This window comes from Aspergillus stella-maris, assembly GCF_047715825.1.
Source record: "Aspergillus stella-maris strain CBS 113639 unplaced genomic scaffold BDV14scaffold_65, whole genome shotgun sequence".
In the NCBI taxonomy this organism is placed as follows: Eukaryota; Fungi; Ascomycota; class Eurotiomycetes; order Eurotiales; family Aspergillaceae; genus Aspergillus; species Aspergillus stella-maris.
In genome coordinates, this window is record NW_027396859.1 from 13,188 (window position 1) to 39,548 (window position 26,361).

Sequence of the window (26,361 nt, forward strand, 5' to 3'; positions counted from 1 at the left end):
TTATGAAAACATTGTAGCTTGCTATGTATCGCAGCTCCAAATTAAAGCAATCGTGTTCTATCTTTCTCAGAGCCAGCAAGATAGCGAACATTGTCAACGCTGCTACTGTTTGCATCCCAAGCCTTTTCTCTTGAACCAGGGTTAAAGAACATCAAGGATCTAAGGACTATTTGGCCTCAATCTGATAAGTTTGTCGATTGGCTGTCATTGACCTGGCTGCCAGGCATATCTTATTTGACCAGGTAGCTGTATGTCTGCTTTGCAGATAAGAAATGAGAGTATAGAAAGGTGCCATGCAAGGTGAATACAGAGGTGACCCGCTCGCTCGATGATTATGCTATTGATTGGGCGAAGTGCAATATGCACGGACGTACAGGACTTTGGAGAGAATAACATGCTGGACGAACTTGGTGGCGCTACTATACTCTCACCTGCGCAGTGCTTGCGAGATAAAAAAAATCAAACAAGCACTTTTCTTACGAGTCTCATGGATTGCTCCTATAGGGATGTCTTCGCAGAGATTATCAGGGGGCTCTACTTCAAAAGAGCCAATAAAAAAAAAACTAATGGACTAATATTAGGAGACTAAAAGTTCTATAGGTTAAACTTCGTATGCTAAGTTACCTCTCACCCGCGAGTTTTCTCAAAGCTCGCGCGATCTTTCTTGCCCCAACAATAACTAATCCCGGGACCGACTGCTGGCGAGTTATATTTCTATCATGCTTATCTTGCCAAGCGGCAAGCGTTTGTAGCGCTATCTGCCCACTGTGGTCATGAAGACTGTACGGCTCCTTGACCACAAGTCGAGCTATCCGCGCCATTAGTCTGCGAGCATCCACTTCCTCTGCAGGCTCACCAAAGGCGAGGCTCTGCATTCTCGCCATGAAATGAGAATACACTGGCCCTTTTATATGCCTGCTTGGCACAGTCTGCTGTGCTTGCTGTCTCATCGCCTCTGCTTCCTTCTGTCGGCCTTGCCGCTCATACGCATCCGCGAGGTCAAACATGCCTTGCCCGATGCTAGGAAACTCCAACGAGGAGATCTTTCTACTGACCTCCACCACCTCTGACAGTAGATCTCCAGCTTCGCCCCATCGACCTTGCAACCCATAGACTCGTGCCAACTTGGATATTGCAGTGAGAGTGAAAGGATGCTGTAAGCCAAGGGTTTCCCTATACGACTCGACTGCCTCTGCCTGCACGTTTCCCGCTAGTTCCCATTCCTGTTGCGTCTCGTATATCCATGTCAAACATTCCATGCTAGCCATCGCGAGAGCATGGTCTGGCCCGAAACTCTGCTTGCCGGTGACTTGTGTTAACCCATCTTTGACTTCCCTCCACATCTTAATAATCTCCTTCAAAATGTCTTTGGCGTTTTCCACCCCAATTGTCGAGTAAGCGTAGTGTGCGAGCGCCATCTCATGTTTCCACCTGATAGTATCAGGGTGACGTTCACCCAGGGAGCCTTGGGCCCTAAAGATATACAACCTGAGGGCAAGCTCTTCCTTCCGCTTCTGAAACCTTCTCAACGTTGCAGCTACTTCAGTCAAACACTTTAGGATGCTGGAATGATCCTTGTGGTATAATTTCTCGCTGATGTCAATAATTTGTAAGTGCAACTGTTCTGCTTTGTTCCAATTCCCTTCCGCTGAGTAGACGCGCGCGAGGTGTGTCATACTGGATAAAGTATCTGTATGCTCTGTACCTAGCATCTCCCTACATATTTTTAAAACCTGCAATTGGAGGTCCTCTGCCATTTCCCACTGCTGAAGTTCGCTGTACGTATAAGCAACCCAGGACATGTAGGTCAACGAGGACGGATCCTGGTCGCCGTATTGCTTGCGTCGCTGTTCCATAAATTTAATGGAAAGTTTTTGTGCTTCTGCAAACCTCCCATCATTCCATAGGTAGTGCGCGGTTTTCCAAGGAAGGTCGTCATGATTTGGTCCTACCGGAACTACCCTTTCGTGGAGGACGAACATCACATGGGACAAGTACTGTCTCCAGAGCTGTCGATTCTCGTCAAGGGTAATGGAGAATTCCATTTCCAGTCTATCTGTGGCCCGCTGCAGATATTGTTCGAACTCATGGTTTTCTCTCATCCAGCATCGAGCTGCCAGACGCACAAGAGGATGCAACATCGTTGAGTTTTCTGCCTCAGTGTGGTTATATATAAAATGAAATGCTCCCAAAATCCCTCGAGCGTTAATTGTCTCAAACTCACTCTCAAGCGGCGGAAGAAACCGAATTGGGATATCTTGAAAGCCAATGCTTGCCATGAGCTTCAGGTAGGTTGCAGCCGATGGATTAAGGGTCTGGAGCTGATTGAAGGGAGCAAACCATGTGGTATGAACAGCGTTCGGGGAAACAATACCGCGTTGTTCTTCCATGAAACTGTTGCTTAGAAGGTTTATAATTTTGGATTCTTCTTTGTCAAGAGTCTCCAGGTACTTTGATATTGTGAGGCCAGGGTTCTCATTAAGATGGACTGCCGCTTGCGCAATAGCAAGTGGTAGGTAAGCAAGCTTACTTATAAGGGCCGTCGTGCTTCCATTGTTTACCAATGTTTTGTCTTCCAGCTGGTTGCACAGCAAACTGATTGCTATATCTTCATCAAACTCGCCAAGTACAATGACGTGGGGTGATGCAACTGCCGCGGCTATTTGTTTATTATACGTAATAGCGAGGATTCGCTGTTCACGTAGATCACGTAGAAAAGTATCTTTAAGGGCTTTCCACGTATCCCAGTCATTAATATCATGAAGAACTAAAAGTGCATCTCTGATATCTTCGCCAAGATCCATATCTGTTTCCGGGTATTCATTAATACCTAGAGCTCTTGCGATGTCGGCGTAAGATTGCTTAATATTTTCTATGCTGGCGCATGAAATCCAGAAGATTGGATTTTTCTCTTCTCGCTCATAAATGCGATATACTAGTTCGAGAGCAACTTCAGTTTTACCAATTCCTTTGAGACCAGTAATCGCGAGTCGATTCACCCCCTCTGCCATCATGTTCTCTAACTCTTCGATCTCGCGTTGGCGACCTACAAAATAGGGATTTCGAGGAAAAGGAAAGAATTCAACATGATTTTTTGGGAGCATTGTATAAGCATAGGGATAAAAGTGAATGTTTATTAGACACTTTTGCCCGGCGAGAAAAGTCTATTTTATATCAGGATCAACTCAAAGGCGTCAGGCGTTCGAGCAAAAAAATAGCACTCTCATAGATAAGGATTAACGATGGTCCTCACAAACAAGTTCAATGTGCCCCATGAAACATAAACCCAGAAATTCTCAGCAGATTAAAGGTGGGCCAGCAAGAAGAAAGGCACCGGAATTTGTACAATAAGCGGAGCGGTCACTCTCTTTGGAAGTAGGAAAAAACACAAGTAGTGGTCTCATGTTATGCACAGGGACTTCTTGATCATATACCTTATTAAAACCCAGGAGCTGTAATTATGATCTGGCCTCACAGATGTTCATACATGCATGCACTTCTTCATTAAAAGACAATCACTCGGGAAGTAGTATGCTCCGACAGGGCTTGAGAGCCACGTGATATTATGTCCATTTATATGTATCAGACATAGAGATTGCATAATACTCGGTACCTACAAAAACGCTAAAGGAATCTCGAAAAGATGAATTTAGGCCAAATTCTCGATTGTGGGGCGCACAAATGTTCAGCTTGATTTCGAGACTCTAAGTTTTCCGATTAAATCAGTCTTGATTTACATATCTCAAGCTAATACCACTATCCCCATTTGCTTTTTCAAACTCTTGCATCTTTCGCTCCAGCTCTTGATTCACCTTGAACAGGCTCTTGTACAGCTCCGCTATGGAGTCTCGACTTGACAGAGCTGCATTAGTCCTTTGCTGGAAGCAGCAAACATCTTGCTTTAGACACTCGTTTTCAGACTGGAGGTCTAACATAGCGGCCATGTATTTCTCTTCAAGGGTCTCAATCCAGGCCATGTATTTCTGTTCGAGGGTCTCATTGCAGAAGGTTAGATAGGCCGCACCAGCTTCCGCATATGCTTTAGCCTGTGAGGGAGATGAGAAATTGACTTGCGGAACATCAGGGTGCGCTGTTGCCGGTATCTGGTCTCGACCCTGTACCAGTCGTAGGCCTGTCTGCGTTTTGGCGATAAACTGATTCAGGTCGGTGCCGGTCGTTTCTGTTGTTGCCCATCCCGGCAGTGTCCCATCATCCGTGTGGTGTACAGGCTGTTGAGTGTCGGAGAGCAAATATGGCCCCAATGTAACAGTGTTCGTTGGTCGGGCTAATCCCAATGTTGCATTTTCGCTTGTCACTTCAGTCACGGTGGCTGTAGGTGGCATCCCTCGCGCGCCATCTGGAACTGCGGCAGCCGCCATCAGCCCTTTTTCTCCCTGACAAAGGTTAAAGAAGGAAAATGCCTGCGATAGTACGGGTAAACCAACTAGTTGATTTGCCTCCTCCATAGATGTAGAGGAAGTAGTACTATCTGCCTCAAGTTCGAGGTGTCGAAACTGATAGAGGGATGTTGAGGGCGGATATGGTTTGGCTGCGCGTTTTGCCAGGGAATCCCGTGGTGCTTGAGCACGGCCGTCATGAGATTGTCGTAGCCTTGACCACGCTATCTTCACCGCGGAAGGGGTGCGGGTTGGAAACAGGTTGAGCTGTGAGGCAGTAGAAGTAAGCCGAGACAGCCTTATGGGATGTGAGAAAAAGGAGCCGACGGCACACTGGTGCTATTCTCACAAGAGTTATTTACCTTATGGAATTCATACCATGAGAGGTGACGATGAACACTTCTCAGTCTCAGTAGCTCCTTCTTCTCCTCAGCTGTCCATTCCAAGCCGTTCCTGCATGGTTTCATCTTGACTAGAGAACGCGGTTGTAACGGACCTACGGTCAAACCCATGACCTTTATGGAGACCACAGTGGGTTTACGAAGTACCTATGCGGTTTCAGACGGGCAATAGCTCCGCTCTCTAATTCTTGGAAGACCATAGACCAGGGACCCACTCCTGAGATTCATACCTGCTGAAGTCCGAGCGGTGATTGGCTCTGGAAGGTGGAGACTGTAACTGCATCCTGACTCAGGACTCGCTGTGATAAAAATCAAGGAGCCTGGATCTCGGGCCAGGATGTGGAGTCGTAGCACCTTATACTGAACTTGGAAAGAGCTAGGAAACAGCCTGCTGCAAAACCTTCATACCTGGAGTTTGAGGGATTGAACTGGAGTTTCCGCACCAACTTTGGTAAACAACAAGTCTCTTTTCGCTGAACAATTCTACATTGAGAGATTGATTTGGTTCAACGTCCTGTCTAAAGACCTTTTCGTTTTGAAGCAAGCATCCGCCAAGAGACACCTTGTCAGTTCCAAGTTAGAAGCCTGTCATACAATTTCACCTTCCGCGGCAGAATAGGAGTTACACTGGTAGCCCCGCTTGATGGAGTTTGTTGAACGCTGTTAGCGAGGATGAACCGCACGATGCAGAATCTTAATCTAAAGATTGTTCCGGACACGGTAGACTCGGCTATTGAAATGTTTAAACTGTTTAACAACCAAAACTCGCGATTATCATAAAATTGATTATTGAGTAACAAAAAATCTTCCTCTATAATTGCGCTCCGGGCGATACATCACCTTTCCTAACCTCTCCCCTACATGTCAGCCCAAGAATGAGTCTGAATTGGAATACGCCTTTACCTTAACGATGACGAACGAACACTCCCGACGAAGAAAACGCCGGAAGACCGACCCCAAACTGGGAGGAGTCCTTGGATCGTCTGATCACAATAAACCATGCAGTGATTGTAGGTGGGTAGAGGATGATGATTTGAACAATTTTGTAGGTCTCTCTGGGCCCGCTATTGCCTCGCCTTCTAACGTCCGTAGCTGGAAGAGTTCAAGCAGGGAAAACCGAAGAGATTAATCATTCTCAATACCGGCCTTTACGCTTTGGCCCAGTTTATTCTATACAGGGCTACGGATATTCGCGCGGACATCGAAGATTTTGCAAAGCAGAGTCCTCAGATGCTTCCCTTTATATTGAACGGGCCTCGTTCTGACATTATCCCCCAGCCGAAGCTGCCCTGGACCCCTGGGGGGAGGAAGGAACAAAGCCCTTGCATTACCGAGCGGATATGCCGAAAATATGACCAGGAGAAAGCAACAAAACGGCGCAACGAGACAGGCAAGGATAGGCACTTTTCCCTCAAGCCAACATCCACGCAGGAGAAATCAGCTGGCGTCCAGGCCTCTAAGCAAGACATGGACCTTCTGGAAGCCCGCAATACAACTCGTGAACATGTTGATGTATCTGTCAAGGCCGAGGACGTGGGCGATGTTAGTACCAGTGCTCCCAAAACGCCTCCAGGTCCTGCTTCTGCAGTGCGGACATATTCTCGACACACTGAGCAGCAACCAGCAAGTTCAGTCGCGACGATGACCCCTCAGAGCTCTGGCAAACAAGTGTTCACTGTGCCAGCGGGTTTCCAGTTTACAAATAATGGATCGATGGGCCAACCTGTTCAATATGGGGTACCAACACATCCTCAATTGCCTTTCTTTCCCCAGTATCCGTTCGGACAGCCTCAGCCTCTTTCGCAAACGATCGCGCCATCGCCTATCTATCTCTCTCAATTTCAATCACCGTCGGGGAACGGAAGCGCCTATTTTTTTGGAACCCCACCGGGCCAGCAATGGGGCAGCTCGCCTATTCGACATGAGTCAAACCCGCATGCTAATGCGGGGTTTCCCATACAGCCCCAGCAAAGTATTCACAGAGTACATGCTAGTCAGTTCAACAGAAGTGTTTAACAGCCTTCCGGGCGACATGTATAGAAGCGAGCACCAACTAGGGAAGAACTTAGTAATTGAGAATATATATATTTCTGAATGCAGTTCTCACCACGTCTTCAGGCTCTTCTATAATACGGTGAAGACTATCATATCCAACTCAGTGTGGTATTGGTCTCGAACCTACTTCTCGGTCGTGTCCTCTAACCTTGAATCCCCGATCAAAGAGTGTATTGTCTTCGGCTTGAAATGCCTGGGACAACAAATCCTTGGGTAGAATATATGAGGGAGGTTGCAAGAGGTAGGAGTGAAGATCAGCATGCACAGCTCCAAAGCCATCCCTTAACCTACGGAATATCAGGAAAGCAGTAAGAGATTCCGTGACCTGAACGCAATTGATCTCTCATCATGACACTTTTTGCTTTTACAAAGAATCGTAGATGCTGTTTGGTAAGTGGCGAAACAAAGGTACACTATAATGCGAATGTTTGCTTAAATAAAGATTAGTCCTGCCCAAATAGAGATGGTCCGGTAAGATTCCCCTAGATTCCTCACCTTGCAATGCCACTGACTTTGAAACACAGGATAGTGGAGGAAGTTAGGTACTGGCATTCACCAAGTCTTCTAGCAGCATCAAAACTGACCGCCCAGCAGGATTCTCCGCCAGATACATGATAGGTAAATAAAAAAAATAAATTGAAAATTTGGCTTTCCCAACTGTGAACTATCGAGCTACGGCTAACCTTCCGCGAAAAAGCAACAAAGACGAAATCAGGTATGCGTATCAGAGACGCGTCGAGCTTTGAGCTAGCTAACAGTCATTATAGTGATACTCGTGGTTGCATATCTGCGGTCTGGAGTCATGTGAAAGGAGTTACAGAATGGATGGTAAAAGCGCAGAAAATAATCAACGAGCAGTGCGAGTGCCGGTCAACTCGGAAAGAACCCAGCACACCGTAGCTGGGGGCCTTCCTTTGTATGCCTTGTTCAGGAAAAGCACCACGAGCCGAAAGCGGCTGTTCTTTGGTATTCAGAAGCCCCAATATGTCAACGTAACTCTGCCATTACTAACTTGAAAACAATGCCTTTCCCAAAAGATGCCGTGGGTTTAACAGCATCTAAAACAAAAACTTTGACTTACATATTCTTCTGTACTAACCCACCGTCCAAAGAGTATTTGTCTCGTGCACGAAATGAAGTAGCCGGGTTTGCCGGCTCCACTCGTCAGTCATCCGAGACTTCCCGAGGTCCCACCTATTATGTGATATCTGAAGCGTGGTTCAACAGTGGACAAGATCAAGAAGAGGATCACATTCTAAACGCTCAAGCATTTATAGCCAGCAATTACGGCGGTAAAAACGCAGCCCTGCAGAATCTGATAGCAGTTCTCTCTCTCACAACCCTTGGGAAAGCAAGGGGTATGGTATCTGAGATCGATTCAGATCACGGCGCCTTTCGTCAGAGCCTATATAATAGATCAGTGAGATTATATAATCCCAAGGCTGAATATGGTTTAAATGGATATAACAATTTCCCCAAAACACAAATATAAGACGATTTGATTTATCACCAAGACATGAAAAAAAGCAGTGAACCACAGCTAAACGTGTGCTTCGGATGTCAAGGCAAGAAAAATCTAAAAGGCGGAGCTCGATTAGCGTCTACAGTCGGTCCATATGTTCAACCATACATAACAGATATTTGCATGGTCAATTTACTCGAAACCGAAGCAAGAATAGCTCCCTCCCAGCTTTCCCGGAGTTAACCCCAATCGATCATGTTATTGGACACTCGGGAGGCTCCACGATGGCTCTGGAGTTCCTGCCTTCCCGCGTACAAGCAACGAAGATGTATACGCTCTTATCACCTCAGGAACGCCATAAACAGCTTCAACATGAACTCACACAGTATGAGCAGGAAAACAACTATTACCGCAGTTGTTATGATAACTATCAAAAGTTACGCTCTCGTGTTGTCGAAGCATGCCATGATCTGAAACTACAAGCCTGTTTTGAACCAGAGTCAACCCCAGCCCAGGATCCTTTTCTTTATGATGTGATACAAAGGTTGAACACAGCAATCGCTGAATCACGTATATGCGAAACTGAAGCAGAAATAGCTTGGAAGCAATACTGGAACATCCCACAGACCACAGACGTTCCTGTGAAGCGGTTCTAGAAGGGGCTTGGTACAAGGTTGGCACTTTATCGGCAACTTCCTTTCCTGAAGGTATTCATATGTAGTTGTGTTTCATGAACGGCTAGTTTAACCCTCCCAGGGGAGCTTGTGCATATCCACGGCCTATTCTTTGATCCCTCAACGCCTTTCATCTGGTTGATGCAGGTGTAGGTGTGAACAGCTTTTCTTAAATAAATAGTCCTGAGGTCAACCACTATCCAAGGTACTTGACAAACCAGAAACTATAAAATACCATTCTTGAGGCTCCCTTGATCTGGATAATTTGTTGTAGAGCTAGAGCTTGGGCAAGATGAAAGCCTATCGCGTCCAGGGCGACCGGGCAACCCAGGAGCTCATTCGCAAACGCCGCCACAATCTATTCAAACGCCTGAAAGAATTCAATGACCGTTATGAAATTGATATATGGTTAACCATGAGAATGCCAAGCGGGCGCATTTATGTTTTTGCCACTAAACCTGAAGAGCCAGTGCCCTCTGAGGAGGAGATTGTGAGTCGTCTTGATGAGCTGTTACAAGTCGCTACTAATATCTGGTCAAGCAAGCGCGCCAGGTTCCCGTTGTTCATAAGACACCCGCAGATTATGCAGCTAAGCCAAAATTGGACCCCGTACTCGAAGCTCCTCCACTGCTACCTTTTCTAAATCTGCCGTTCGGTACAAAGAGTGTTAGTCCAGATACAGTGCTCTCTGAGGATGGGGTTGTAAGTCGCCTCGATGATTTATTACAAGTCGCTACTAATGTCTAGTCAAGCAAGCGCGCCAGGTTCCCGTTATTCATAAGACACCCGCAGATTTTGCAGCTAAGCCAAAATCAGACTCCGTACTTGAAGCTCCTCCAGCACTACCTTTTATTGACTTGCCATTCGGCAAAAGCATTCTGAGTTCGAATACAGTCGAGCTTGAACCAGCTCTTTGAACTTCCGATACTGGACTTAGAAAAGGTTTTATACAGCCTCACCAACCTGATCAAAAGGGAAAAGGAAAGATAGAGAAAACAGTCACAGTTATGTACACCCAAAGTCAAATCTTGAGTCATCCCTAAGGAATGTTGCCTTGATTCCCCAGCCCTAACGCCAAAACAATTATAATGGATTTGGGGAGGCCACCGGAGTATGATCTTCCTATATACATCGGACACATATTAAGACTTACCTCCAGTAAGTCCTAATAGTGTGAAGTATCTCATCAGGGCAAGGAACTCAGAGCCGTGATATATGTCAACTAGCTACAGTCGTTCTTGAAATCAGTTTGACTTCCGAATGTATCTTGCATTACTTTGTGGGCCCTACCGCCTGTAGCCTAGTGTAACATTATGATTTTAAGGCCAAGGTGACCGTCAGGGACATAGTCTCCAAATGTTTTTCTCTCTATCTTCAGAGTCCGTGATACCCATACAAGATTAAGGCATCGGATTAGTTATGATCCGGGTAATTCATCGCGCTTGATGGTACAGCGCATAAAATTATGCTATACGAATGATCTGTACCACCTAAGCCTGGAAGCTTCCATGCAAACTATTCAAACACCTGCACGACGCGGGTGCCGAATAGTCGGCGCCACCACTTCCCTGTACTGTAGCAAGGTCCTATTGCGGCGGAGAAGCGCATCTATCTATTATCAATTTAAGCCTGTCAGCAACAGTGGCCCATTTTGAGACCAATCCCCCAGATGGAGGCTAACATGAGATGATCCTTGCACTAGGCTCCTCGGCGGCATCCTATGCCTCGAGGGTATGACCCTCCCCTCTCAACAACTATCTAGTTCCTCAAGCTGGTGCTTGGGAACGCCTCCTCTCCTGCCCTCCTACTCCGGGTAATTTCAGCCCCGAACGTACGCCTTCTGAACATAGCTATGAACTTGGTCTTGATATATTTTACAAATTAGACTATGGCCATCGTCTGTTGACCTGGCGAGTAAGTCAAAGCCGAAAGGAGGTCGGGGCACTTCAAGCCTAAGGTAGCCCTATTCTATCCGGACATGACGTCTAAACGCTTCTGGGAAAAACTGTGATCTTGCTTAAACCACTCCGTGGTATTTCTTAATCTAAATTACTAAGTTACCTTGGAAGCTCTCACAAGATATTTCTTAATTTTATTTTCGTGCGACCGCCAACCGGATTCTAGCCGCGTTCACTTATTCTATCTATCACTTTGATCAATCTGCAACAAATTGCTAAAGCAATTGTGCTTGTACGCCGATTCAAAATAGATAATCCAATGATTCTATTAGACTTGTGCTGTTGGAAAACCCTACGTTTGGTTAGCCGTCATAGAATACCAACAAAGGATGACAACTTACCATGATGAATGCAAGGTCATCTTTTCCAGGTTTGGTGGCCTGGGCACCAATTTGCTCTTGCAAGACACAACTTGTGAGGTCGCGTTTCTGTTCCTGTAAATCATAAATTCGGTCCTCTACAGTATTAGGCACCAGCAGGCGGTGCACATGCACCGGTCTCTGCTGACCAATTCGATACACCCGGCCAACCGCCTGATCTTCCACGGCTGGGTTCCAGGCTGGCTCTAGGATGATGACATGGGATGCTATAGTGAGATTCAAGCCTGAGTTCCCTGCCCGAAGTGACATTAACAATACTGCACAATCGGGGATATTGATATATTCTTGAACTGCCCGATGGCGGTCCTCCACTTTCATGCTCCCATCGTAACGTCGAAAGGCCCAGCAGCGCTGGTGTAAGGGGATCTCAAGAAGGTCCAGAAGAGAAGTGAATTGACTGAAGATGATAATCTTCCCCGCCTTTTCGTCCGCTCGGATCTGCCCAATTATCTCCAGTGCTTTGTCAATCTTGGAGCTACTTAACCAGTGCTTCCACAAGGCATGACAATGCTTCTGCCGGACAATGGCACCGGGCTCGATATGTCTGCTCGCTGTTGCCGAATTTCTGGGCAACTCAGAGACCAGATTGTACTCCACCACTTCGTTGGTGAAGCTAGGATCATCGGCAAACCAGCGTACCATGCACCGGTCTTTTTTGTCGCTGGAGTATTTATTTTCCAGAGTTCTCGAATCCAAGAACGCCTCTAGCGGCTTAAACCAGCTAATCGCTGTCGAATTGTCAGTTGATTTTGTTGGATGATGCCTCATTAAAGTATCATAGTCGGTGACATAGATTGGATTGATGCTCTCATGGCAGATTGGACAGCGTATTTGTGTTTCGCTGAAGGACACAAAGCACTCTGAATCGTTGAAGAAGGAGATTCTGGTCAGACAGTCGCCACAAAGACTGTGGCCACAGGGATGGAAGATCAACGGATTCATGACAGGATCTAAACAAATCGGGCATTCACTAAGCGATCCCTGATTCTCCTGCAGGCGCTTGACAACCTCCTTGGCAAATCGACTGGCATTGATTACTCGGTGCATGTCGCTGTCAAATGCCTTGCTAATCACATCCTCAAGATCCGGAATCAGAAACGGATGACAGCAGGCTTGCTGTAGCCTTCGTAGAAGAGTTAACATGTGTGTGACACTCGGTTGACCCCCTTTGATGCTACGATACTGGCTGCACTGATCCTGGAACTGTTCATTTACCGCTGTATAAAGCCTCTGCTCCGTGTCGTTGAACGAAAGGTACACATTCTCGATTTCGAGGGGCGGTAGCTGTAAGATGGGCTGACCATTGATGATGGTGGATGTTGTGCGTCGAAGAAGGATGTTCTTCAAAACGGCCTGCACCTGGACCTCTCGGCCCTCGGGGTCAAGATCTAAGTCCTTCGATGGGGCGAAAACCTAAACCTCCCCATCGGCCAGCGTTAGTTGAGAGGCATCTTTGCACCCGATTAGGCCGGAGGAGAGGACTTAGGGGGCCAAGACTCACTGTGTGGAAGGCATTGAGTGCCGAGAAAGATTCAATCCGCAAGAACTTGAACAGTGAATAAAGCTCCCTCAGGTTGTTCATCACCGGGGTTCCAGTTAGACACCACCGGTATGTCGCATCGATCTCGCAACATGCTAATGCGGTGCACGATTTATCGTTCTTGATGCCCTGCGCTTCGTCCAGGATTACACGGTGCCAGGTGCTGGAGGGGCCGAGAATTGGGAGGTTGCAGGGCTCGTTTGTTGCAGTAAAGCTCACTACTCTTCGCCGCTGTCGACCCTGCTTCCGTCTCAGCTCAGCTTCCACCGTTCCAAAGGACGTAAGGACTATTTCATATTCATTGACGGTGGAAAAGTTCACGGCACCACTGTTCCCGTGGAGCACGAACACTCGACTGTAGGGCGCCGGGGGGAGTAATCGCACAATCTCTTGCTTCCATTGCGAAATCAAGCCAGCAGGCACCACAACCAACGTTGCACGCCTCCTGGGTGCTATTGATGGGCGGGACGCAATGAGTGATAACGCCTGAATGGTCTTTCCAAGACCCATTTCGTCAGCTAGAATACCGCCCCTTTGGTTACTGTCCTCTTTTGCAGTCATCCAAGCAAGACCTTGCTTCTGGTGCTCAAGAAGAGGAACTTCCAAGGCTTCAAATCCTTCGCCAACAGGGTCGATCCGTGGGAAGACTTGGGGAAAGGATTCAAGGCGTGGACCGGATAGCGCCATAATAGACCCTTGAGGTGGAACGTCCCTAATGCTCAACCGATGGCGGAAGTCAGCAAACAGAATATCCTAATTGAAATTAACGTACCCCACGCTGAGATCAGTCTCGATATCTTGTGAGGACTGAAAATGTGTGTTAAACGTGTATGATCCCGCAGAGAAGTCGCCCGAGTGTTCATCTGGAAGGTTGACACGTTGCCAATCTGGTAACATGTAGCCAGGATGATACACTGGTCCATGGGGACCTCCAGCATCAGTGTCAGGGCGCCACGTGAATAGCATCTTAGAAGATTGAAGCATATGATTATTTTTTCCCGGGAGGCGCCCGTGGCAAGGTAGAACACCAGTTGTGTGTACATTATGACGGAATGGCGGAGTCTCTGCGAGTGTTTGAATGCTTCCCTCTGAATATGAAGGATGTATAGAAGGAACCTGGTAGCCACAAGTGGAAGGAGACGAAGGCATTAAAATTGGCGGTTGGGGGTGCTCTGCATGAGACCCATCTAGTAAGGCGTCTGTTGATGCACCAAAGAGAGTCGAATTGTAATCAGATATCTGAGTTAAACACGGGTTTCCGATCTGCTCGGGTGGCAAGTCCAAAACGGATGGTGATACTACATTGGCAAACTTCTCTGTTCCTTGCATGAAGTCATCATCAGAATTGGCTTCTTTCCTTGAGATCGGTAATAGTGCAGCCGCATGCGTATCGCTATTGTCCGATGCATGGATCGGACTAGACGCGCTGAATCTTTCATCTAGGTGACTATGCAGGGGTAAAAGACTGTCAACGGCCACAATACCAGTTGTAAGAAACCAGGTTCTTACCAGTAGGATTCCAAGATTTCCTTGTTCCACAGAGGATTGTTGTCCATCTTCTGCCGCTTGCCCCAACTTTCTGGCCCTAAATCCACGTCGACAGTCTCAAGGGGTCGCTTCTGCCATCGTGGGCTTGATTCAGAACCTGAATCTGACGGGTGGCACTCAGGATGTCTGATGGAGTCGATCATTTGAGCAACTGTTGGACTCTGTCCATGCTCAGAGGAGCGAGCAATGGACGTCGCCGACAGGTGTGACACGAACTCTGCCGGTGGGCTTGTCATGTCGAACCGAGTATAGTCACTGACGAGCCGACGAATGCGCCTGTGAGAGATAGTCCTCTGATATACTTTTTGACACAGCTCACTTGGGACTGGCTTTAATAGTTTGAAGGTCCTGTTTTAGGACCTACTTGCAGCACAGGAGGGGAGGATGATAAAGGCAAAGTTGCGGGAGACCTGGAAAAGACCGCTATTAACCAAGTACACCTATGGCCGCCCAGACTCCACTACCATACCGAGGATTAACTGGAGAGGCCAACCCAGCGTTTATTTGCTGGTATTGTGTGAACTTGCATGACCCTGTTGAACATAAGCTGGCTTAGCCTTTCTAACAATACCTTATTTTGATGTCAAGGACATGGCTGCCCCTTATCCTGTGATCTATCACTCTGACCTGCCATATGATTCCAGTCTGCCGCCGTGGAGGTCGAGTTTCCAGCTTTGATCTGCATTATGCCTCTTCGTGACCTCCCCCCAGAAATTGTCTTATTGATTATTGAATGTGTAAGGAGAGGTCTACTGTGTCCATAGCACGTATAGCAGGACTGACGCTCCAGTAGTTGCCAATCCAGGACCTCTGGGGCCTCTACTATACTTGCACAGAGCTGCAGAGCTGCACTGCACCGTTCCTATTCCGCACTGTGAAAGTCCGCTTCGATGGTTCCGTCCCTATACGTTTAAACTCCAAAACATTCGGACCGTCATCGGCCAGACTTGAGCGAATATTGAGAAACTGGGCAGCCTACGTGCGAAAAATTGAACTTTGGGGAGACGAAGACTCTATCGGACAGAGTTTCCTGGATCTCCTGCCCCAGTTCACGAGTCTCTCCGCGTTTAGGCAAGTGGCAGCTCCAGTCAAAGAGTCTTTCTTCTAGGACGAGTGCTACAGTAACGGCACTGCAGGGTTAGCTACCCCCCAGACACGTCAGGATTTCAGGCCTTGCTAGCGCAATTAGCCACCGTTCCCTCACTGCGCCACCTGAGTATAGAGTACATGTCACCGAAGACCTGGATGGTGCCAGTGGTCTTCAAATCGCTCCGTGAATTATATCTTTCCTGCATCGAGCATGAGCCTGGTATCTCGGTATTGCCGTTCCTCCCCGACCTAGAGACGCTGGATCTGAACTTCTGCTGTTACTGCCAAGATTGTCCGCGAAACGGACAACGCCCCTGTACAATGCTGCAGCTCAACCGACTACCGAAGCTGCGTGGACTTTCGATTTCCGGGGCGCAAGAAGGAAACATCATCTACGAGGGGCAATCCACAGGACTCCGGGTGCTGAAGATCATGTTCTCCGATGGCTTGAGCTTGAATGAGATCCTGGCAGCTGCCGGTCCCAACCTGGAGGAGATCCGCATTCGCGACTGTGAGTTTGCCCAAAAGGACCCTGTGGACCAGATAGCCTATCCGATGCTCCGACAGCTCAGCCTGGCAGACTCGTTGGGTGGGTTGGCCGCTTTTCAACTCGCTGGGCTACCATCGTCCGCACTGCTCAGCGTGCGCGCCCATGTGCATGACTTTGAGCAGTTCGATGGTTGGCCGCAGTTGATACACCTACTGAAAGGCATAACGGTTGATCTATGGTTGAGCGGGCCAGTTGAAGCTCGCCGACACGACACAAATTCTCGCCTGTCGCAGATGTTGATGATGCCCCAAATACGGTTGAAAGGATCCAACTAGCCACGGACACTCAGTTCCTCCAGGTGATAGCACTGTAACCAAGCATAGTAGATGCAGCGCGACTCTGGGCAAGTTGCTAGTGTGTGATCAGTACAGTGGCATGCTAGCGGGGCTGGAAAATTATCCACGTGTGTTCAATGGTGAGCAGTTCGAAACATGACTGTAGTTGCCAATTGAGTTCTTGTCACATGCAAAAAGGGCACAAATAACAGTCAAGCCATTAGAAGTGATTACCTGGTCAAACGAGTCAACAAGAAGTCACAGCACGTGCGTCAATCGTCGTTCAACCAAAGTCTGCTAGTAGAATACGTAAAGAGATAATTGCAAATACAATAGTCGTTGATGAGTATCACATACTGATTATCCATGTCATAACTGGAGCCGTGTCTTGATATTGACACCACAAGCATGGAGATAGAGACAGTATAAGTGGAGAGGCCTCGGCTCTAAATTATTTGACTATCCACAAGGTGACAGTGATAATCCTTCATACGCTGTCTCGATTTCACTTTCTAGTCTGGATGTTCAATACAGTTGTTCTTCACTCGCCTCGCGAGTCCAAATATGTACGAATGAAACCTGATAGATCGACATCTTTTGAATGGTCAGGAAGATTCTTCCACGTCACTGGGGTCTGAGGTGGCTCTTGAGCTCTGCTAAGCACATCTCTAACCGTCTCCCAATTGATGGTCTGGTACCACTCAGCCCATTGATCATCACCAAGTCTCTGATTACGGATGAAATGTTTTACGACGCTCTCATAGTTACTTCCAACTTCCGGTATGCCAGGATAGCAATTGATGACAAAGGTGGCGAGCGCATGTATATTCTGGGCGGTTAAGGTGTTACTTCTATGCGCATTGATTAGCCTCTTTTATTAATCTTGAATAATGTTGTGCTTACATCTTAGTGTCAAACTCTTTGCCACAAATAACTAAAATTCCTTCACCCAGATAGTTCACCAGCTCACACCACTTTCGTCCAACGTCTTTGTGTCTGTGAAATTCGTTCCGCCGGGCCTTCCGGGTGGGCTCATCTGCCGTCCTCCAGTCGTCATATGCTCTCTCAAGAAGGGTGTCAATCGCTTTTGATCTGGTGTCTTTGCCACGCCCAAGAATGAGGGAGTCCCGATCTCGCTGGGCGCTTTTGGTCTGCTCTTCATACCAATAATGTAACCGGATGCGAGCTACGCGCCGCACCATGATCTCAGTTTCCGTGTCAAGCCCTATACCAAGGAACCGGAGATCTCGGTAACATTGCTCAGAAATATCATAAGTATATGACTGTGTAGGATAAAGCCCTTTCGTCATCCATCTGTAAAGTGCCCTATCTGTGAACTTCTGCAAGTCTTGATTTATGATAGCATATCCAGCTTTTATTGCGGGCGCGACTTCTATCAAATCAGGACAATTATCATTGTTCCGTTGATATTTGAGCATGACTTCGAGGCCTGAGTGATATTGAGGGTCCACGGCCCTCTTTGCAACTTCCAGACGTTCATGGTCTCGAGAATCTTGATCTTGGTCTTCTGGTATAGACATGACCTCATTGAAAAATTCGTCATAGCTTTGGTCATGCTGATGAGTCTCCCTTGCTGTTACACTCGCGAAGCCACTGTCCAAAGTATCAGGTGGGGTTGGGTTGACCCTTGCCTCTGATATGTTGGTACGATTGGCGTCCAAAAGAGCAGTGTAATTGTTTGGAGGCGTTCGCACTTGGTGTAGAACTGGAAATGGGGACAGGTCTAGCGAATATGCTTCTGATGGGAGCTCTAAAATTCTTAGTAAGAAAAGGTAACAACGGAGAGATATAATGCAGGTTTGCCCTTGGAACTAGGCTCCAGTGATCTGCTCTAGAAGCTCCACTCAGATCAAGGTAGATTGATATCACTGATTCATTAGGTTGCAAGAGGGATATGGACAGAGCAATAAAAACCGACGTTAGATAATCGCATCCCTACGTATGAAATGCGCCGTTTACCTTTAATTTGGACGAGATCCTGAGATCTATTTAATAGGAAGGCTGTAAGAGCTTGCCTCTGAAAAACATTGAAATATGAAATCTTCTCAATAAAAGAGAGTAGTCCAGCTGCAGTCTAGTCATATGCAACTCTCTTTGTTAGCAAGTCCTGGTGACTTCGATTTTCCTAACCCATATACCTGTTCAACTTCCGGCTCCAGGTAGGGTTCCTCCCCATTATAGCTGATCTAGAGAAGCTGTGAGTATTTTCTAAACAGATGCCATGAACTTGGCTCACCGGAATGTTAATGATGAGATTGATGAGCATGACCCTTTTTCCCTGGTAACTTGGTAACATTAAGTGGCTTTTACAGACACAGACCAAGCTAGTCTTATATAAAAGTACACGCTCATAAGTGACTGGAAAAAAAAAAAAAAAAAAAAAAGAGATTAGATTTGATCAAAAAAAAAAAAAAAAAAAAAAAAAAAAAAAAAAAAAAAAAAAAAAATAAAAAAAATAACTAAAGTGATAGAGCAGAGACTGAAAAAGACATCTTCAAAAAGGGCCCTGGAGAACAGTACACGATATTTGGCTGGGCCAGAAGAACTCAAATTACTGCGACCGGTAGTTTTGGGTAGCTATTCATATTCTTCTTTGATAGCTTTCTATCGCTTCCAATATCAACCTTTCCAGCTGTAATTAAAAGTTTTTTAAGGTTGCAAACACGAGTCGTGACCATTTAGCTGGGTGGCCTTGTACATAATAGAAGGCATAATCTAAAGAGCCCGAGCCATCATGATAGCGTTCAGGTTGAATTTCACTTTGTTCGAGACACAAAAGCATAATCATTCCTAAAAATTGTTTGTTTCGTATTCAAAATTACAATTCCTTGATCTGCGCTCTACACCTATTCCTCAAGGTTCACATACTCCTTCCAGCCGCCTCCTGATGCGCTAGGATTATCTGACTACAGGGCTGTCGTCTTAAAATTAGCGTCTTGTCAAACGTCATTGTCTTTTACCAAAAGCACTTCAGTTTGAGACCCTTTCTTTCAAATATTTCATATGCTGTTTCTTCCGTAAGGGTACCTCTTAAGAGGGGGTCTAACTTCTTTGAATAAGAGTATCAAATGCAGCTTTCTGTTGGCAGCATTTGGCGGCCCAGTATAACGCAGTTCATCCAAACTGACAGATCCCACCAATTTTTGCGCCTTGATAAAGAAAGAATATGGATAATCTCCGCAGGTCGAGCCAGTATTAGAGTTGCGGGGGACGAGTTGATAGCAATCTCAAAATTAGTCCACTGTGACTGGGTGACCGTGAGTAACAGTCTGTGTCAGAGGTGCTCTGCGTCCGTACCCTAACCCAATTGGGGTCTCCCCCTTCCCAAGCAAAAGTGCCACGATATCCTCATGCCCTATCTCAGCAGCTTGAAACTTAGATTTTCTGTAGTGCCCTTTTTCCTCCGCTTCACATACTTCAACGCGATGTTAGCGGTGTGTGTTTTCCCGATCTCACTGGCCCAATAAAGGCGACTTTGCAGTGTTTCTTGAACAAAACCGGGGTGACGAGAGAACGCAGGTGTGTTGAAGCCAGCGCAATAAAGCAATGCAAATTTCCCTTATTTACTCGACAGGTATCTGGCGGTTTGGACTAGAATATCCAGGAGTAGGTGCCCGAACATGATAGAATCTCGCACGTTGAATCAGACTGCCACAGCGCGTGACAAGGAACAAATATCGACCAACTCTCAGTAATTTGAAGCAATTAGTGCCGTTCTAAAGGGATAGATGGCGATAGCGCAGGAGGATACTTGAAATTAGGCGATGAAGTCAAGACAGAAGGTGGCTGATGGCCACTAGGACTAGGACCAAGCCAAACAAACAAATCCTTACTTAATTCGGGAACTTGGCGCTAGTACGAGAGTAACATCGGAATAATATAATACCATAAGCACAATTGGAAACTATTGTATAAATAGAGGCGAGGCGCCCCTATACGGCTCTTCATGTTACTCTCTTTTAACTATTTCTTCTTGCCCCTGGAGTTGAAAAATATGGGGGATCCATTTCAGCATCTCAGTTTCGAATGTGCGGGGAGCATTTTATTCTATCTGGATCTTCAAAGCGTGGCTCATTGTGAGCGAGTAAGTAAGGGCTGGAGAAGCTTTGTCCACGCCTGGATCGTATCCTCGGGGCTCTCAATCAATTTCCCTGGTCTCCAAGAGCGACACGTGGGTGAAGACTCTCATAAGGTTGTTACATTCAAGAAACTTGGTAGGTTTCTATAATTTCCCTTCATTAAAAATGAGCTATTAACAGCCGACCAGCCGCCGTCCATATGAACCTAATATTTGGAAGAGCCACCTGTGTCCGGGAAATAGCGTCGTCTAATGGCATCAAGATAGCCGGAGACTATGCAGCGTGGCAGACAGGCGAGAATTTCTACTGGCAACTGCTGTCATTCAAAGAGGATGGGTCCCTTTTTCCAGCCAAGCAGTTACAATGCTCCGCCACCGCAACGCCTGCAAGTACGTTCTTGATCAATCCGGATGGTTATTTTCTCCTAGAGTGTCAAGATTCAAGGTAACACTCAAACTCTATTTGCATTATTCATGACTCATGCTTAGTACTTGGAGCAGTGTGGATGTTTACTCGCTCGAAGACGGAAGAATGCATACTATTAAACAACTAACCGGCTCGAACGTCAAGCCCAAGAAACCAGTGATGATGGGAAAACACAGGCTTTATTTCATTACAGAGGACAAAACATGCAAGCTCACGGCCTGCGATTTAGAGTCGGGTAAACAGCTCTACTCCAAGGTCCTAGGCAGAGACGGGACTTTAAAAGACTTTGCCATCCTATATGGTGGACCTTCGAATTCGGAACAACTGGTTGCATTGGAGCAAAGACCGGATGCCAGCAATCTGCACATTATCAACGGGACCGATGGTATGATTTTTCAGGAGTTGAAAATCGATCTGTTGGAATCTCCATACATCGCAATTTCACCGAGCCGAAAGGAATTTGCACTTGTGAGCCACCGCCGTATTGCGGGTGCGGATCATGAGATCCGGAGTCAGAGATTTTCCCGTGGGCACAACCGCATCTTCTCCTCGAGAGGTATCGAACAATTTCGTATACAAGAGAGATATAATCAAGAGCTCGGAAAACATGCGTGTGATCCCTTTCGATACCTTGTCGCCAGCTTGCATCCTGATTATGAAATCCCCGAGATACGCGGAGTTGACCCGGCCGTGCCCCCTGGCGCTGAGGGGGATCGTCCCCGATACCTCTCCAAGTGTGAGCTTGCGAAGGTATTTAGAGACAACATTAAGAAGGAATTTCGACGGGAGGTCACGCTTCCGCCGCGGTATGCACATCACAAGGCTCGCCGCCCGTTTCCGGGTGTTGATGGTCGCTACAACCCGGCGGAGATGCGATTCGTGGATGGCGATAGGCTTCTTTATCGCGTTAAACCTCACTTTGGCACTGACGTATACTATCTTTTCGATTTTGGATTGAGGATACGCGAGAAGAAGGGGGATTGAGAGTTCGCCTGTAAATATAATGAACAGATAAGACATGAAGGACAAAACTGAATAGAGAGGTACACAGTTTGACACTGACTGTACGTTCAAGTGTTCCCAATGCTTCATAGATGATTCCAAAAATCATTCCAGGCGAGTGTGGATACCATTTCTTGGTGAGACGTACTCTCCAACACAAGCTCAAGCATGTTTGCCAAATCGGTCACTGGTCTATAGTTCATAATGCAGCTCTTGGAATTTGAGTTTGAGTAATATAGAAGCATGAGATCTTTGATGGCCCGCTCAACTGCGTCCTGCAGTTCTTTCAAAAGGGGGTAACATTCTCTATAGAATCGATTTTGAGCACGATGCAAGCCTATTGCACGCAGTAAAGTCAAATCCACATTCTCCATTCTGCGATAAACTAGCTTTTACTTAGCCAAGACCTCACAGAACACGACTTTACATAATAGCTTTCCCTACCATATACTTCAATGCTTGCCCCAAGCCCTAAAGTTGGTCTGGATTAGAATGCCTATAAAATAACTAATAAGTTCAAATTTTCAACTTTAAAACCTAGCCTTTAAGGGACTTTAAGGATAGCGGCGAGGAGGAAACAAGAGATATTTCAAGTATAAGTTGTCAAGACAATCCTTAGGATGAGTTGAAAAGGTCAAGGAGCACCCAGAGTCTTTATAAATGGTTGTAGAAGAGATCTGCAGTACACAACATAGAACAAAGTCCAGCTGAAGATTTTAATGGTTTCCTCTCCTTGTTTTTCTGTAAACATTGACTTTGTACCGGGTGTCTATTATGTTTATTCTTAGGGACAACTGTTTAGGCAATCATTGCTAGTACTCCTGTCTAAACTTCGAATTTACTTTGAGCATTAGCCTGAGCAAATCTTACAGTGGACCATGTTCCGCCATCCTTGTCTGTTAGCAGCCCTAGCTAAAAAGATTCAGGGACAAGTGGTTGCACTGCAAGGTCTTCCAGATTATGCCTTTTTTCTAGGTCAAGCTGACCGCCTCTCTTTACGTCTTATGTTTTGAACGATTTTTACGTCGGTCCCCATTTTCCTTTAGAGTTGAACCATGCGTGTATATTACTGTTCGACAAAGCCCCAGGCTGTGTTTATCTGGAAGAATGAATTTTGTTCTCAAATGTTAAAGTAAGTACAATGTGGCCGCTGTTTTAGGCATTACTTATTTTTAGATCAAATCCTTTAAGCCTGCCACTTCTTTTGTAATAAGAAACTTGATGTGATAAGCAATCCATGCCTTCACAATTCGTTAGCTCCAACAGGAATGGAGAAGCTGACGTGAAGAGTTCCAGAACAATAATCGAGCTACCATCAAACTTAACGCTCTCGAGCGACAGCTTCTGGAGACCAGTAAAATAAGACCTGCGTTTTAAGCAAAGATCAAAGACAAAATTCACTGGTAGCTGCTGACAGAAGGTTAAACTCAATTCCTTAAGACGCAGCGAATTGTTTAGAAGGCACTTATTGAGGATCATCACCTGTGTTCGGCTATGAAGACCGTGCCAATGTAGCACACTGAGATTCTTCAGCTTCGTAAGGCCCTCTACCCTCTGCTCCCAGGCGTGCTCCAGTGGTTTAATGCCAACAGTGGTTCCAAGGGAAGTATTTAGGGTTATACAGCGGATCCCAGGCTGGTGCTCTGATATATAACCATTCCAGTCCAGGATACCTTTTGGCACACAAGGGCTATGCCAACTGAAGGAAATAATCAGCTTACGCAGCCTCACGAGCAGTGGCACGTACCTGAGGGAATCAAGGTGTCCCTTCTTTAGACAATTCAAGACCAAGAGGACACACTGCCCAAGGCTTTTAGGGAGGATCTTAGACATCGACCACGCTCCATTGATTTTGAGGTCTCTTTTCGAGACATGGCGTTTCGGCGAAGAGGAAATAAATGTTAAATCACGAACTGACATTAGAAAGGCTTCAGTAGCCCCTTCTAACTGCTGGAAGAGCTGGCGTATTCCCGCAAGATTATCCTGAAGAGGCATTGGGATATACAATGCTTGGTACAAGATGGGAACAAGAAGACAGTGCAGTGACTGAGACACTCTCGACAGGGCCTGTAAATCCTTCAAGTCAAGCTATAGAACGTTTTAGCTCATGAACAAAGTATATCTAAGTAGCAATCTCTGTAAGTTCTACTGACCAATGCTATTATCATATGCAGAATTGGTGGCGGGAGAAGTAGGAACATCGCGAAAAAATCAGCCTTCTGAGAATACCCATCGCAGAAGTATCTGATTTGCAGTTCAGGCAGCAGGCAAACTCGTACATATATAACAGAAGGTTTATCACTTATACTCGACTTGTGGGTTGTTGAATTGGTGAACATATCTTCCAACTCTAGACATCATGAGATTCAACTAGGGCCCACAAGGTTCAAAAACATAACGTGGCTCTTGGAACCTGTTCTCACAGCTTGTGTTTTAGAGTAAAATTCCAGCGGCTGTGTAGTTTGGACTTTGAGTCTATAAAAATTAGCGAAGATTCCCTGAATCACTAAAAGTGCCGGAGATGAATTTCAACTGTGTGCCTTTATCAGACTATTTGCTTTATACTATACAGGATTACATACACATTTCCCCCTGTAAGCGGAAATGCCTTTACCAGACAGGGGCTTTTGCTAACCAGAGAGTAGCAAAACAACTATGTCGGCCGCTTTTGACGAACGTGAGATGCATACCAAGATGCAGCGCCCTTACGTCACCCATGCAACGGGCGCTGAGACAAATCTAGATTTTGTCTTAAGCCCTCTTGAACTTTATGAGTCAACACCGGTCTATGCTGCGGCCAAAGTGAAAATACCCAGTGATGCCAGGCTTGGCGGAGAAAACTGGGGGTTTCTGAATATTCTGGTCCATAAAATTATGGTGCCGCTCTTGCCGCAAAAGTTTTTTCAGAATGTCAACCTTATCTATTACAACATCGACGAGGTGCAGCCGGGGAAATTGATGCTTCTTACCGCCCACATAGAGAAGGAAGGTCTACTGAGAGCTGACGTATCATCGACCAACGGCTCATTGGTTGCTAGAGCTCATGCTATCGTGGGGCAACTACCAGTGATAAAGGCATTTGAGAAGAGTTCTCTGAAGTCGCCGATCTCCTTCGAGCCTAGTAGAGCTAATCGGCGTCCAACGAGGGCACATTCTTTCAACCCGGCGGAAAGGCAGGCTCCTCGGTGTAGAGACCCACTTAATGGGCCTACCTTCTTGAACCTGGATCTTTGAAGATACATTCTGTGTAGGCCCTGAACACAAGCCAATGAATGCGAATTTTGCGAGGACGGTGACGGCAGCTAGTAAGGAGAGATGTGCTTTCTCTGGGAGAAAATCCTCGACCCCAAATCCCGAGGAAATTAGATCTGGAATGTGCACACTATACTACAAAGATGTATTATGTATTATGTAGTGAAGATGATAGGTTTTCCTTCTGAACAATTATGTTATCTACTCTGTCCAATACATTTATGGCCGTTTGGGAGTTCTCCCCGCACAAAAATGAATTAGCCCTGTTTAAATCTTAAGCCAGCTTCTAAAGCCTTTGTCATGGCATCAGTAACCATATCCCGATAGAGTGTGATTAGAGAGGGTATAGGCTTGCCGGTTAGAATAGTAGGTTGTAGGTTCATGTTCCTATATACTCATCCAAGAGCAACCATAATTTGTGAGGTTGTATCCATGCTTCCCTCATAAGGCAGTTGAGTTGAGGCCATTTATTTGAGGACCACAATCAAATCACAAAAAAAGAGAATTGTTCCGTGATGGGCCAGCATAACTGAGTGCGACAAGGATAGGACAGCTAAATAAGTATAAATACCCTTAAGATACATAATCAATTGATCACACCTCTCTGTAACCCAAGCAAACATCATACTTCCGGTTATCAAAATTGAATATGACGCTTGTTCAGAACTATGTTAGACTTGTCGACTCTGAGTTCATACAACATCTTGGTGCAAATTCCAAGCCAACTGAGCTACCTGATAAATACAGAAATGGAAAAACGCCAGATCTTTCCGAGGCACAAAAAAGGAGATTAAAGGAAAGGGTACAGGGCGAATTTGAAAAGATCAGCGGTGCCGAAGATGGGCAGCTTTTAGAAGACTTCGGCAGTGCGGAAAGCATAGAAGTTCTAAAAGTGGTGCTGGAAGTGGCTAAGGAATTGAAAATACCAAGCCCCTCTGAGAGTAAGTGGTGCTTGTTAGTGTTATAAATTCGTCTACTGTGGCTAACTTACATATAAGGACTGGCACAAATTCTTGGCACTGCCTTTAACAAAGAAAGCAACAAGCCTGACTCACCTAAGAACTCCACACCGGAAGACACCACTGCCCCAGGCTTAGAAACTACTGAAAGGGGGTCAAAGAAGACCACACCCAAAGATGACCTTGAGGGGTCGGATGAATCTCAGGATGACCTAAAGGAAGGGCCTTCTAAAACAAATTCAACAACCGCTGACAAGACCTCAACGGAGACCAAAGATGATAATAAGGGGTTG

At 46.3% G+C, this 26,361-nt stretch overlaps 8 protein-coding genes across 8 annotated transcripts; 4 read left to right on the forward strand and 4 right to left on the reverse strand.

The window, feature by feature from the left end:
* Nucleotides 1-620: 620 nt before the first annotated feature.
* On the reverse strand, nucleotides 621-3,011 carry BDV14DRAFT_203809 (uncharacterized protein; the record flags this gene model as incomplete). The annotated part of the gene is made up of 1 exon (XM_073774367.1): nucleotides 621-3,011. One exon carries the CDS (start codon nucleotides 3,009-3,011, stop codon nucleotides 621-623), a length of 2,391 nt encoding a protein of 796 aa, XP_073624319.1.
* Nucleotides 3,012-3,722: 711 nt separating this feature from the next.
* BDV14DRAFT_203810 (uncharacterized protein) lies at nucleotides 3,723-4,379 on the reverse strand (the record flags this gene model as incomplete). Its single annotated transcript, XM_073774368.1, has 1 exon — nucleotides 3,723-4,379. One exon carries the CDS (start codon nucleotides 4,377-4,379, stop codon nucleotides 3,723-3,725), a length of 657 nt encoding a protein of 218 aa, XP_073624320.1.
* Nucleotides 4,380-5,708: 1,329 nt separating this feature from the next.
* Nucleotides 5,709-6,814, forward strand: BDV14DRAFT_203811 (uncharacterized protein; the record flags this gene model as incomplete). The annotated part of the gene is made up of 2 exons (XM_073774369.1): nucleotides 5,709-5,843; nucleotides 5,891-6,814. The coding sequence occupies 2 exons, from the start codon at nucleotides 5,709-5,711 to the stop codon at nucleotides 6,812-6,814; spliced, it is 1,059 nt and encodes a 352-aa protein (XP_073624321.1).
* A 2,467-nt stretch (nucleotides 6,815-9,281) lies between these two features.
* On the forward strand, nucleotides 9,282-9,906 carry BDV14DRAFT_203812 (uncharacterized protein; the record flags this gene model as incomplete). The annotated part of the gene is made up of 3 exons (XM_073774370.1): nucleotides 9,282-9,479; nucleotides 9,530-9,691; nucleotides 9,742-9,906. 3 exons carry the CDS (start codon nucleotides 9,282-9,284, stop codon nucleotides 9,904-9,906), a joined length of 525 nt encoding a protein of 174 aa, XP_073624322.1.
* Nucleotides 9,907-11,215: 1,309 nt separating this feature from the next.
* On the reverse strand, nucleotides 11,216-13,428 carry BDV14DRAFT_211148 (DEAD/DEAH box helicase; the record flags this gene model as incomplete). Its single annotated transcript, XM_073776036.1, has 3 exons — nucleotides 11,216-11,239; nucleotides 11,289-12,701; nucleotides 12,829-13,428. 3 exons carry the CDS (start codon nucleotides 13,426-13,428, stop codon nucleotides 11,216-11,218), a joined length of 2,037 nt encoding a protein of 678 aa, XP_073624323.1.
* Nucleotides 13,429-15,642: 2,214 nt separating this feature from the next.
* On the forward strand, nucleotides 15,643-16,329 carry BDV14DRAFT_203814 (uncharacterized protein; the record flags this gene model as incomplete). Its single annotated transcript, XM_073774371.1, has 1 exon — nucleotides 15,643-16,329. The coding sequence occupies one exon, from the start codon at nucleotides 15,643-15,645 to the stop codon at nucleotides 16,327-16,329; it is 687 nt and encodes a 228-aa protein (XP_073624324.1).
* A 541-nt stretch (nucleotides 16,330-16,870) lies between these two features.
* On the reverse strand, nucleotides 16,871-17,768 carry BDV14DRAFT_211149 (uncharacterized protein; the record flags this gene model as incomplete). Its single annotated transcript, XM_073776037.1, has 2 exons — nucleotides 16,871-17,180; nucleotides 17,233-17,768. The coding sequence occupies 2 exons, from the start codon at nucleotides 17,766-17,768 to the stop codon at nucleotides 16,871-16,873; spliced, it is 846 nt and encodes a 281-aa protein (XP_073624325.1).
* Nucleotides 17,769-20,885: 3,117 nt separating this feature from the next.
* BDV14DRAFT_180580 (uncharacterized protein) lies at nucleotides 20,886-21,898 on the forward strand. The gene has a single exon (XM_073769930.1). The coding sequence runs from the start codon at nucleotides 20,910-20,912 to the stop codon at nucleotides 21,837-21,839; it is 930 nt and encodes a 309-aa protein (XP_073624326.1). The 5' UTR covers nucleotides 20,886-20,909; the 3' UTR covers nucleotides 21,840-21,898.
* The last annotated feature ends 4,463 nt before the right edge of the window (nucleotides 21,899-26,361 follow it).